The sequence below is a fragment of the Nicotiana sylvestris genome, chromosome 8 (assembly GCF_000393655.2).
Source record: "Nicotiana sylvestris chromosome 8, ASM39365v2, whole genome shotgun sequence".
NCBI lineage: Eukaryota > Viridiplantae > Streptophyta > Magnoliopsida > Solanales > Solanaceae > Nicotiana > Nicotiana sylvestris.
In genome coordinates, this window is record NC_091064.1 from 158,210,325 (window position 1) to 158,223,466 (window position 13,142).

Below are 13,142 nucleotides of genomic sequence, written 5' to 3' on the forward strand. Positions count from 1 at the left end.
TAAGAATTCGTATAATATGTACAATATTAAAAATTTAAATACAATTCAAATAGTGAAGGATTTAATGCATAAAATTTAATTAATTAAAAACTTTGAAATATAAGGGAAAAGTTAAATAATGATAAGGAGTATACTTGATATACATAAATTAAATGATAGGGATGTAATAATAATATCTTTGTCTGCTCTAAAATTAGATGTATCATTTGAACTTGACGTGCAATTGTCAAGTATCCTTTTATTAATTAAGTATTTCTAGAATTTGATATTGATTTAAAGAGTATAATATGTATTTATTTTTTTATACATTAATGTTAAAGAATGCGTGTTTGTTTTTAAGGTTAAAAGATCGTGCAATTTTATATAAGGATTTTGATCTATCGATTTTGCATGAATTTGAAAAGAATGTCCTTTAACTATATCTTTTGAAAAATGTTATTATTTGTATGACCTAATATTAAATCTTAAATTATGGATATTTGTTACTTCATATGCATTTGTCATAATTTTTCAAAGATTTATAAATTAATACAAATAACTTACTATATGAAAAATTACATTAAGTCATTTGGTGGAATCAATGGAAAAAGAAAAAAATTTCCTTCGGTGAATTTTGTATATAGGTGAACACAAAGCCACCAGATTTGGTAGGATTTTTAGAAGACATAATTGGGTGTTCGTAGGCTTTAAACTTGTTTCCATTCATAAAGACTTTAACGTTGAACATTGTTTGAAAATAAAAGTGAGATTCATTAATGATCTCAAACTCCTAAATATAGGTAGTTTTTTTTTTTATAAAAAAAGATTTAGTTCTATACAAAAAGATACATATTTTAAATAAGGAAAAACTTAATAATAAAAATCTTAGATAATTTTAAAGTCCTTAAAATTAGGAAATAACTAAATTACTATTTTGTCTAATATATAATATATTTTTAAAGGTTTGAAAAAGAACGAAACTTTCCAATTGAGGGGATTGAAAATCACATAAAATTATGACCGAAAAAATAGAATGCATATCATTTTTGACTATTCTTAGAATGTCGTCGTTAAACTCCTAGAATGGAAGGAAATTCAAATATCAAAGCTCTAAATATTAGGAAAATAATTCATTAACTACTCCTAAATATTAGGAAATTAATCAAATAAATAATTTCAAATATTAGAAAAATAGTCAAATAACTATTTTATTTAGTGTGAATTTTATTTTTAAAGGATAAAAAAGTGAATGATATTTGACTACGGACTTTTAATATAGTATAGATAGATTCAAAACCGCTAGCAAGAAGGAAAAAGAAGAGAATTAACAAAGGAGAGGCAAGTGAAAACACGCTCTATTTGGCTGATCTTCCCAAAGTACCCTCACCCCAATATTTATTCACTGATCTACCCTTTCCCCTCGACCCCCAAAATATATTTCAAAACCCTAGAATCGTAATATCCCATTCTAATTTCTAAAAGCTTTGTGTTCTCGGGGAGCAATTACAATCCAGAATACTCGCAAACACTTGAATTAGATAGCTATTTCATCAATTCTTCGAGAAAGGTGCGTTTTCTTAGCTTATTACCTTGTAATTTTTGGGCTTTTGTAACCTTAATTCTTCGATTTTGGGAACGTATTGAATGTTTTACTTCATTTTGGGTTTTTATTTACCTTAAATTGAATAGATTATTTCTGTGCTTAACTGAATTTTCTTAAAATATTTGGGCGTTTAATGTTTTTTTTTTCTTTATTTGTTAAAAAGTTCCTCCCCCTCATTGTGTAGGGTGTTAATTTCCGCAATATTCAGCCTATTACTTCTATTTGATCTTATCGAAATTTCTATTTGTATAAGTTTTAGGAATTTCATAGAATTTTTTGTGCTAATCATGCTCCGAATCTAATTAAATATTTCTTTTATTGTGTATTTTTCAGGGTTTGAAATTTCATAACTTCAGTTCACGACTCCTATGAGATTTTGTCTGAATATTTTCATTTTTTTTTCTTCTAGGGAATTTCATCGAATTTATTTATTGCTAATCACAGCTTTAAGCCAATTACGAGAATTTTTTTTCTAATTTTTATTGTTTTTTTTAATGAATTTATTGGGATCATTTTCCTTATTTGATAATCAATCTAATTTCTTCGGGAAACAGCAATAAAAATCCTTAAATCTCGAAAATCCAAAAAGATATTGAGCTAATGATTTAACAGTTGTGCAACTTGGTTCAGTATTGCAATTAATTTGTACGCAAGTTGGCATATTAAACGATTTTTTCAGGTAATTGTGATGTTGTGAAGGCTGCTTTTTAGTTCGGGGTCTATGGTCAACTTTGGTTTTGTCTATTTTAACTTATCCTTTTTGTATATGAAGGAGGGTTGTACATAAGTTTTTTGACATTAGGTTTTGAGATATTTAGCCTACCGGTTTGCTGATTTTTGTTATAATGCGTGAACAGTTATCGTAATAGAGTTTTCGACTGGAATTCAAACATGTTCTCCACTGGTCTATTGAACTTAATTTTCAGTGCTTATGTTGTATTGGAATCTTTTTACAGAATTTTGCTTAGTATTATATCTTTTTGTCTTATCACAGATTGTGGCTGTTGGAAAAAGATTTTGATCAAATGAGGTTCAAAAAGGGTGATAAGGTGGAAGTAATGAACAGAGCTGAGGTACCAATCTCATGGCGCGCTGCCGAGATAGTGTCTGGTAATGGCCACACTTCCAGTGTCAGATATGGATCTGGTTCACCAATGCAAAGTGAAAATATCGAAGAAAGGGTATCAAGGAAGATGATAAGGCCCTGCCCCCCTGTAGTGCAGTGTGTGGAGACTTGGGCACCTGGGGACATTGTGGAGGTATATAATGACTGCTCTTGGAAAGTTGCCATCGTGCTCAGTATTTTACCACGTGATCGTTATTTGGCGAGACTACTTGGTTGCTCGCTGGAACTTAGCATTCATAAATCAGGCATGAGAGATAGACAAAATTGGAAAGATGGCAAATGGATTTTTATCAGAAAGGTACATATTCTTTTTCATTTTATTATTATGTTTGGCTTTACGGAGAATAAGCTTGTTATAAAAGTTTGTAATAACTTGGAGTTTCTCTCATCATTTATCTGCTCTTTTCCCTGCCTTTGTTTTTAATTAGAAAAAGTTCATTTGACAGGATTATTTTGTATTGCTGTCTACTTCAGATCCATTATGTTTTGTTTGAGTCCATATATGTTTTTAAGTAGATCTTTTTGTGAGAACATTTGTGTATATGTGTCTCTATGCATTCGGTCTCTGTAGCAAAAAGGGACTGGACAAGGTATAGTCCGTGTAGCTTGAATAATATGGGCAGTGGGTTTGACCCTGGTGGTTAAGTGTTCTAGATTATATGCATCATATCAAATTATAAAATTATTATTCTAATTGATGGCAGTTTCGGTAACGTCTATGCAAAGAGGGAACACTTTTGAATGTCTGTTTAGTTGTCCTTACACAGTATTGTATTTGATGTGCTTATAGTAATAAGCAGGTGAATTTTTTATTTTATGCATATGGTGTATCTTTCAATAATTTGTATAAAAAATTCAGAATCTATTTCTTCCTTGCCTTCCCTGATCTCACTATTGTTTTCTTTTGTAGGGTTGTGATCAAGCTGGGACCCAGAGATCTAACAAAATTTCAGCTCAAGATTATAGTCAGAAGATGAAGTCGCAGCCGCTGCAACTTGATGCACATACTAAAGTTCTTGGAGAAACTGATGGTTTAGCCACTGAAGGGAAAAATAGAGGACAAGAGTCTTGTTTAATCTCATCAAGATCCCTAAAGAGAATGTCTCCTTATTGCACATCTGGTGTTGATTCACTTTATGGGAATGCTCAGAAATTTCAAGCAATCGAGACAGATAATCGCAGGCAACGAGCAGCTCTAGTGACCTTACAGGAAAAGGTAGATGCTGTTGCTTACCCAAGAGGAACTCTGGGTGAAAAATACGTGCATACTTCCGTTAACATTAGATCAAATGGATTTAATGAATTGGAGAGAGAAGATTTAGGTGGTGTCATTGGCTTTTTCCCTAGGAGAAGTTTGGAACTTAGCGATTCCGATAGTGATGCCTGCTCTGTTGGTAGTTGTAGTGTCACTAGTGAGAGACCAAACGAATTATTAGGTCATCTTCCACAAATTTCACGTCGAGTTTCAGGTGGCCTTTGTAGTGATGCGGAGTCAGTTTGTGGTTCAGGTCCTTCAGGATATAAGGAGAAAAGTCTCAATAATCCTCCAGGAGAGGAATTGGCAACAAGTGTTCATAGATTAGAGTTGCATGCTTATCACTGCACCCTGGTGGCATTATATGCTTATGGACCATTAACTTGGGAAAAAGAAGCATTATTAACTGATCTTCGTATAACACTGCATATTTCAAATGATGAACATTTGATGGAGCTAAAGAACCTAATTTCTTCTAAAGGTTCATATTATATCAAATAGCAGCTGTAATATTTGTCTTTCTTTTCTTCTCTATTTTAGGTTGCTGTTGCTAACAGAATTGTAAAAAGCTAGATGTGATGTTATGTTTTGTAACTTCGGAGGTTCAGTTAAATACAGTTTTTCTAACTGTTCACTTTTGTAGTATGGGATCTTGTATATATTTTTTTATATTGGAAACATGTATCAACATATCATGGTGAATGACTGTACTGATTCCTGTCCTTGTGCGGTCAGGGTTTTCTTCAGTTCACTTTTATCTTGTGATTCCTATATGCAGTATAGGAATACATTGCACACTAAAAATATCTATTTTAGAGGCAAAAACATCATGTAACACAAAATATACGAGATGTGAATGATGTTTTAGCAACAGCAGGTATAGGAGTGATAATACACTGTATCCTTCATTGAAATGTGTGTTAAAGTTCTTTCGTACCTTTTAAATGATTGTACGAAGAGCTTTTGCAGACTAGATGCCAAAGTATTTGAAGGAGGGCACATGCCCATTAATGTAGGCTGTAGTTGAAGATTAACTGATACAAATAGTTGAAGGATAAGCCTGGAAATGTTTTATCTGATTATTTTGGTTTGTACAGTAGGTTGTACCTTCAGATGTAATTTGGAATGTTGCTTAGCTATATGAAATGGTGGTTATAACTTGGGACTTGAAACTTTAAGTCTTATCTACGTTTTCTGTGAATCTTCGTATATAAGCTCTAATTCTGCACAACTTCCCAATGTTACTAATGGTTTTAACTATGTATTTATTGGCAGAATTTTGCTGCCTATAAAAAATTTGGCAGCATATGAAGATCCTTTTTGAGGATATTATTAATCAGTCCCATGCATATTCCAGGGCCAAAAATTGAAGCATCATCCCTTGCTTCCATATGTATAAAGTTGATGCTGGGATTTGCGGCCATTCAAGTGGCATAAAATGGGGATACCGTATGCATCTGCTTTCCCAGAAATCTTGGCAAATCTCTCGTATCACAGGTTTCCTATTTTGTTTGCAGTTTAACATTGTTTGTATCCGAGCTTCAAATCTGAATAAATTCCGTCCTTTCGAAGTAAGTAAAAGAGTTGATATGTTTCTTTGCAGTTCCTCATGGAAGATTTGTTGTTGGAAAATGCAGACATGTAGTAAATTTTGTTTAGTATATTCTGTATAACTTTAGGTAACCCCACATTTGCTATCAAATAATTTGGATTTCATTACCGTGGATGGTGGTTAGATTTAAGATCTGCTGGTGATTCTATAATGTGGTTTATTTCTGTATCTGTTTACCATGTTTCCCTATTATATAAGTAGGTCAATTGCCACTGTTTCCTTTGCATTGTGAATTATTCCTTGAGCAGATGTGTAATCATAGCAAATTTTAATTTCACGCTGATGGTGTATTCTTCTTCTTATTCTTTATTTGTCCATTTCAGGCTGTTTGTTGGTTTATAGATAATTTTTTGGCATTTGGAAAATCTGTAGTAATTTATTGTTTCATATTGGAATCGGTTCCAGGCATAATTTGTTCCTTATAGAAAAAAGGGAGAATTTTATTAAGTTTTGGAGCAAATAACAAACAAGTTGAATAAGCTTGACAAAGTTTTTCACTACTTTTACGATGTCAATCAATTGGGGAGGGGGAGAGAGAGAATGCAGTATATGTGCTGGAATGAGTTCTTAGCTTCATCTTATTAAGTTTCGGAGCAAATAACAAACAAGTTGAATAAGCTTGACTTTTTTTTCACTACTTTTACGATGTCAATCAGTTGGTAAGATGTTAAACTCCATGCACGATGCCATTTAAAGGAAGTTGGTTCCAGTTTAGTTAAGGCTGCAAAATCATATTTATTGAATTTTAGTCCCCAAATATGAATCATTATATCTGTTCCACTCTACTCAGACCCCCAACAAACTCATTACTATGTGGATTCATCATAAATTGATTATATTCTCCCGTGTTGTTAATCTACCACAACCCTTCTTTTATCCGGACTTGGAACCTGCTACACTCTGAGTATAGTTGTTAGACTGCACAGTTTTTTGTAAAACAAGATCTAGCTGCATTTAGTAAATAGAGAATTAATTCATTAGGATAATGAATTAAAGACTCATTTTTGTTCTTGTTGAGCTTGCTAATAACAGTACTTCAAAGAATTCCTTCTGTCTTTTTTCAGGTTTAAATGGTCTCTTAGAATCATGGTATATTATATTTCTGGAGTTTGGTTTATGTATTTTGACAAAAGGAGCTGAGTGTGTAGACATGCACAAGTTCCATTATATACATGCGATGTGTTAATGAGATATCTAACCTAAACAATAGCTTAATTGGCATAGAATCTCGGTTATGTGCTAATATGCTGAAACATGTAACTCTTCTTTACTAACTCCAAGAGGTTGGTCGTGTGGCACATTCCTTATGGATAATAGATGTTTTTTTTTTTTTATGAGAATTTCAAATAATTTTTAAGTGGCTGAGAATTTATCAAGGTTAAGAAGTTCACTGCTGAACTTGCCTATGGAATATTTTTATGTGTTGGTCTGTGCACTTCTAACTGCTGCTTTAAATTGAGGTCAAACTGCAGTCTTTCTAAGGAGTCAGTTGTTGAACTGCTCATAAGGGACATTTGTTATATGCACAATCAGTTTGACTTAATCATCTAGTTCATATAACATTTTTGGCTAATCTGTTAGATCTTATTGGGCTTATTCTCCTGGTTGAAAAGGTGTCTCAAGGCAGAAGATACTTGTCTTCCTGACTTGGTCAATGCTTTAGTTATTGCAAGGTGGTACAGTCGAGCTAATGTTCTCATATAGTAAACATGCTGTGTCCCATCCACAACACTACAAGGTAAGTGCTAAACATAATGGTTGACCTTCTCCTAACCTTGCTTACCCTGGCTACTTCATAATGTTAGTTAAGGAATATTACTTTCTCTCAAATTTTTTTCTGGTTGTATTGGGTCGGGGAGGGTGGGGCCATGGTTGAAGGGGCGTTTCACTTGCAGAGGTGCCAGTTGATACCTCAAGTGGTGATTCCAGATATCTGTTTGGTAGTCATCCTTGTTTTTTCTTTATTTTCTATGTGATCTTATCATCCTCCCAATTTGATGATTATCTCATCTACCAAATTACTCTAGGACATCTGCACTTTGGATATTTCTCTAAGCTAAAGTTATACATTTGCACTTTAGCAAAATCATGTATTTCAAAACGAGAATCTGCTCAAGCATGAATGCTTAAGATTGCTCAGTTTTAATGAATTACACCCAGATATCTGTACTTTATGAATAATTTTTGGCATTTCTCTATCTTCTCTGTTATGTGAATGAAAGAGAGACAACAAAAAGTTGAAGGTGTTCAGAATTCCATTATTGCCATTTGAGGTGTTGAGTTCCGGTTAGACCTTTCTTGAGTTGCTATCTTTTGAAAGGTGTTTACAGCAGGCCAAACCGGGCATGTGGAAGCATGATGAGGGGTTTTAGATAGTGGTGTTGCCTTTTTTTACTTTAAAACCTGAGAATGCCTTGATCCACTATGTTGAGGTCAGATGCAAATTGTACAAGGAAAATAAGAAGGAAAATGAACTTGACTTATTATCTTGATAAGCGAATCATTGAGCATAATGAGTTGAGCGAAGGAGTCATTTGGGTGGTGCCTCAGGATGTGAGAAGCTTACGAGTTTGGCCCATTATGCATCTTGTGGACCATATGATTGGAATAAAACAATAGATGCTTTGAAGGAAAGAGACAACCTACCTCTTTTGTAGAAAATAGATGTCAGCAGGTTATTTATACTTGGGAGCAATATGCTGGATAGTCCATCTTTTCTTTTGAATTTGTTGGAGGATATGATGCTGTAACTGTTATGATGCGCTTGATCCTCTTTTGTACTTCTATAGTACCTTCTTTGTAATTCATATTATAAATACTTTATTTTACCACACAAAAAAAGAGTTGAGGTAAGGACTTTGCAATCTTATTACTTTGCTCCGCAACCAATACATGCCTTTTCTCTTTTTCCTTTTGTCGAGGCATGGATCGTTCAAGCTTGTAAACAAGCCATTAAAACTCGGTATGCATCAGTCTTGTTATCTTTGCAGCACCCTGAGACAATGAACTATCTCATAGAAACCAATTTATTTTCCTTTATGCAGTTAATTTCACTGCCTGGGAGTTGGGGACATGACAATGGCACTGAGATCTTCTAGGAGGGATGATTGCAGCAAGTATGTAGGGATGATTGCCTGGGAAGTGTTTGTTATGTTGTATGTAGGGTATATATTTCATCCGCAATGAAGATACAAAATGTTTATAGGGAAGTGATGATGTGTTGAAAGGGGTTTAGCCCCTCTCTTGCACCCGGGCATCACCCTCAATTCTGTGTTTCTGTGTATAACTTGCATCTTGAATTCAAAGTATAATTACCCAGAGAATATGCCTTTTCAGTCTATGCGTTAATCCTTGTGTTTGTGTTTGTAATCGTGGTTGCACTTTCTTGTCGTTTTACTTATGGCTTTCAGAGAGCTCATCAAAAGTTAGCTGTGTTTGAATTTGTACTTTCAGTCTATACAATGTGTTAATTCTTGTGTTTGTGTAGTCTAATATATGTTTAAAAAGAACAGCCGAAACTCCTATGTTGATAAGAACTACAACGGTAGACTGAAATTTGTTCATAAGCGCGTGCACATTACCTTCTCAGATACCCAAAAGATTAACATCATCCACAACTTGTAGCCCGATGTCATGATCTTGTTCAATCAAATTTCGTAGCTTCTACATGGTCGGAGCTGTAACAAGTAACAGCTCTAACTAGGATAGAGCGGAAATACTGTTGAACCAGAACATGCATAAAATAAGCAACCAAAGTAGCTTCATCTATCCAAATCGGTCCATCCAAACAAATAGAGGTCCACATTCAGAAGATATGAATAAAAACTTCATATCGTTCTCACAAACCAGAAAGAAAATAGAACAAGAACAGAGTTCAAAAAGCCTACATATTCTGGAACAGAGAGTCCTCAGAAGCCCATCAATGGTGGAAAAAAATGGGACACCAGTACATAGGAAAAAAGAAAAATCATAACCGCATCCACAAATGCTGTCCGAGAAGGCTGATTACTCTCTTAATCAAAGGTCTCATCATCATCATCTGGGAGGGGTTGACTGGCAGCAGCAGCAAGCTCAGCCTCATGTCTGCAACAACACATCAAAGTTACAAAAACATATGGAAGAAATGACAATCAAAATCTAAACAAATTACTGGAAGAGAAGAGGTAAATTGGTGAAGAACTTACTGTTGTTGTGCAGCCAAGTCGATCTGTACTTCAGGAGGAGCAAGGGCAGGAGACTCCACAAAGTGCAAGTTAGGATCCCTATAACAGGGAAATCATATTGAAAACATCATCAGAATATGATTCTAGTACGTTTCTTCTGCAGAATGGCAAAATTTAGCTAATAGTCAAATGAAGAAAGTAAGTACCCGGCAAGTTTCCTGGCAAGGTAAAGGAAAGGCTTCTCAAAGTTGTAGTTACTCTTTGCTGATATCTCATAGTATTGCAAATTCTTCTTCCGGTGGAAAGTAACCTGCTTAGCCTTAACTTGACGGTTCTTCACATCAACCTTGTTTCCGCAAAGAACAATGGGAATATTTTCACAGACACTAATTCAACAAATGTAAATATCTCAGTTTGAAAACAAAAACAAGTTTTAAAAAACAAACCAAAGAATAAAATCAATTCAAAAAGGATGCGGAGACATACCGGCAAAGATCCCTATGCCATGTGGGGACATTCTTGTATGTCAATCGGGCTGTCACATCAAACATGATGATAGCACATTGACCATGAATACTGCAGACAAGACAGTAGCAAGTCAAGATGGAATATACACAGCATATGACTCTTTTTTAGATAACACTTGAAAATTCATAAAGATTCCATAATGCTATTGTAAAAGGAACACTGAACAACCTTCTGCTATGCTCATTTTATAAAACCAGTAGACGCTTACAGCTGATAAAAGAGATGCATATAATCATACCGCAATCCACACAACATTCCACATTGGGTTAAATCAGCATGTAATACATCTCACCTTTAATCTTGGAGAATGGTATACTATTTATCAATCATCAGCACAAAAAGAAAAATGGGAACCTAAGAAATACCCTAACAAGTTACTTTAGGTCCATTTTTTCCTCATAAAGTTTATATAGGTTCATTCACTTAGCATATAATTAGCAGTTGGAATTAAACCACAAAGAAACAGGTTATATTGGAGCAGTACATATCACCTCACATAAAACAACAATGTAATAAGGTTTTTTTAAGTATTACATACAGCATCACTGCAAATCATAGCTAGACCAATGGCAACGACTACAAAGTGAAATTAAAATGGAATGATTACTTACTAGTATCCATCCCTAAGGCCACCAAATTTCTCCTGACCAGCTGTATCCCAGCAGTAAAACCTAATCTTCCCACAGTTTGTGAAGAAATCCAATGGATGCACCTCCACTCCAATGGTGGCTGTTCCAAAATACAAAATTAAAATCAGTCTTACAAAGAAAAGAAGTCTAGAAATAACAACCAAGCTATGCTTCATACTGGCAACACTTACGTTCATATTTCTTTTCAAATTCACCAGTAAGATGCCTCTTCACAAATGTAGTTTTTCCTATACAAAAAGAAAACTTCCAAATCAGATAAGTAATTAAAAAACAAGAGAAAGAACAAAACAGTCTAATCCACAAAACCATCACTCCTTTTTCAACCTAACACAAAAACTAGTTAGAACAGCAGCTCAATAGATCTAAGACTTTCACAAACCATACTGATTTAGAACCGCATATAAACACACTCTCATTAGAGAATTCACTTATACCGAAATCAAACAAATCATTCTAATCACAGCCTAAAATCACTTCAGAATAATCAAGACACAGGACTTGCTCCTCAAAGAAAGAGAGTAAAATTACCAGTTCCACCATCGCCAACAATAACAAGTTTAAAACTGGGATAATCCACGGCTTGCTGACCTGGAAGAGCCTACACCCAAAAACGATACGCATAAATCACAGGTCATTCAGATACATCAAAAATAACCACAAAACCCCCCACAAAGCGACAAAAGAAAAAGCTAAAAGCATAACACTACAAAAATAGCCAACAAAACAAAATTTTTGAGCATCAAAGATAGCGTACTAACCATGTTGTTTTGAGGAGAATGCTGCGAGGGTTTTGAGAGGAATGAGGAGGATTAAGGAGGAGGGATATATATAGTTGGGAGCAAAAGGGTTTTGTAATCAGTGTTTCCGTTCACATCATAGCTTTGCCCTGACGCGATTCTCTGGACCGTTGGATCAGTCTGTTTCTCGATTCGGCGCTGCCGCACGTGACTCTCACGTTCTTCTCCAAATTTGAATTTCAAACTACATGAGCTTTGTTTTTTTTTTCTCTTCCAACCGTAAGCTTGGTTGGATAGTTAAAACCCATAATGTGATTATTTAAATAGCGGATTTTTTTTTAATTAAGTAACAATTAAATAGTATTTGATAAAAATAATCATTTAGTTAAAGTTATATATATAAATGTATTTAATAATTACTACTACTATTTTTTGTACATGCAACAAAATTTCTGACTCAAAAACAGGTTAATTAGACATCTAAAATATATAATTTACTTAGGAGAATGTATAAAAGTTCTAAACACCAAGTATCATACTTTGTCGCATTTTGTTTGAATTAAGATAATACTCCAGAAATTTTTTATTTTTGTTGTTGAATAAATTCTCACTAAGTGACATTAGTGTGAAGAGAATTAGACTAGCACCGTTCTAGTGTTAACCTTAAGAAGTAATTAATCAAATTGGTTAGTGGCATATTCTTAGTGATATAGCATAAGAGTATGTCCCCACAATGTCCCCACCATTCATTTGCACACAAAAAAATCCAACAATAAATAACATACTCAGTATAATTTTATAGGTGAGATTTGAGAAAAATAATGTATGCGCAGACCTTACTCCTATCATATGGAGATAAAAAGACTGTTTCCAAAAACCCTCGACTCAAGGACACAACAAAAAAATAGTAGATTGGAAAAAAGAATAAGAATTTCTTGTTATTTCACTGCATATTGAAAAAATATGGAATGTATTCTATTAATCACTATCTATTAAAAAAGAATACCATAAAAAAACATGCCTTCCAAAAATATAGATGATAAATAAATAAAGGTTTTTTGAGGGTAGTGCCTTGCAGTCATTAGAGCACAATATAGTGTTTCAGTCTCTAAAGAGCTTAGCAATACCATGCATATTTTCTCGGAATATTGCATCCAGTGTTATTAAACTGTATTATTGTAATAAATACTAAAAACAGTAAACTTTCTGAAATAGAAACAGAAACAGAAACAGAAACAGAAAGTTAGTAGAAACAGTATGTCAAAATAATATATGAAATTAATTTCAGAATAAATCGAGCCCACTGAATACACAATGTGTCCTTAAGGAAATTATTCCCCTCAAGTACCCGAGGTGTTCGAATATATCCTCTCAAGATAGAACGATTTAACTCACCAGAATGTAGGTACCAAAAACGCCGATAAACATCGAACGACTCGAAGGCTGTAAAACACACTTGAAATTTTTGTGCAGAAGAAGAAGATCAGAA

At 34.0% G+C, this 13,142-nt stretch overlaps 2 protein-coding genes across 9 annotated transcripts; one reads left to right on the forward strand and one right to left on the reverse strand.

Annotated features, from left to right (window-relative positions):
- The first annotated feature begins 1,397 nt into the window (after positions 1 to 1,397).
- On the forward strand, positions 1,398 to 8,923 carry LOC104236480 (protein AGENET DOMAIN (AGD)-CONTAINING P1-like). Of its 8 annotated transcripts, none has more exons than XR_713430.2 (6): positions 1,398 to 1,546; positions 2,577 to 3,006; positions 3,619 to 3,924; positions 5,321 to 5,460; positions 7,189 to 8,537; positions 8,620 to 8,923. XR_713430.2 is itself a non-coding variant. In XM_009790401.2 (4 exons), the coding sequence occupies exons 2-4, from the start codon at positions 2,608 to 2,610 to the stop codon at positions 5,360 to 5,362; spliced, it is 747 nt and encodes a 248-aa protein (XP_009788703.1). In that variant the 5' UTR covers positions 1,398 to 1,546; positions 2,577 to 2,607; the 3' UTR covers positions 5,363 to 5,679. The 8 variants fall into 8 exon arrangements, 3 of the variants coding, with proteins under 3 accessions (XP_009788703.1, XP_009788704.1, XP_009788702.1); XR_713431.2 differs by having other exon boundaries at positions 7,189 to 7,313; XR_011401887.1 differs by having other exon boundaries at positions 7,189 to 8,923.
- A 395-nt stretch (positions 8,924 to 9,318) lies between these two features.
- On the reverse strand, positions 9,319 to 11,804 carry LOC104236481 (GTP-binding nuclear protein Ran-A1). Its single transcript, XM_009790403.2, has 8 exons — positions 11,675 to 11,804; positions 11,445 to 11,514; positions 11,087 to 11,143; positions 10,878 to 10,995; positions 10,225 to 10,314; positions 9,945 to 10,124; positions 9,760 to 9,837; positions 9,319 to 9,658 (listed from the first exon to the last, which is right to left on the reverse strand). Exons 1-8 carry the CDS (start codon positions 11,675 to 11,677, stop codon positions 9,589 to 9,591), a joined length of 666 nt encoding a protein of 221 aa, XP_009788705.1. The 5' UTR covers positions 11,678 to 11,804; the 3' UTR covers positions 9,319 to 9,588.
- Between the last annotated feature and the right edge of the window lie 1,338 nt (positions 11,805 to 13,142).

What these genes read in the sequence shown, in the direction of transcription:
- LOC104236481 (XM_009790403.2), bottom strand. An exon ending in ATTTGAAAAGAAATATGAAC is followed by an intron (nt 10,996 to 11,086) that starts GTAAGTGTTGCC and finishes ATTTTGGAACAG; the next exon opens with CCACCATTGGAGTGGAGGTG. An exon ending in TGGCATAGGGATCTTTGCCG is followed by an intron (nt 10,125 to 10,224) that starts GTATGTCTCCGC and finishes TTGTTGAATTAG; the next exon opens with TGTCTGTGAAAATATTCCCA.
- LOC104236480 (XM_009790400.2), top strand. Translation starts at nt 2,608, where the DNA reads ATGAGGTTCAAAAAGGGTGATAAGGTGGAAGTAATGAACAGAGCTGAG. An exon ending in AATGGATTTTTATCAGAAAG is followed by an intron (nt 3,007 to 3,618) that starts GTACATATTCTT and finishes TTTCTTTTGTAG; the next exon opens with GGTTGTGATCAAGCTGGGAC.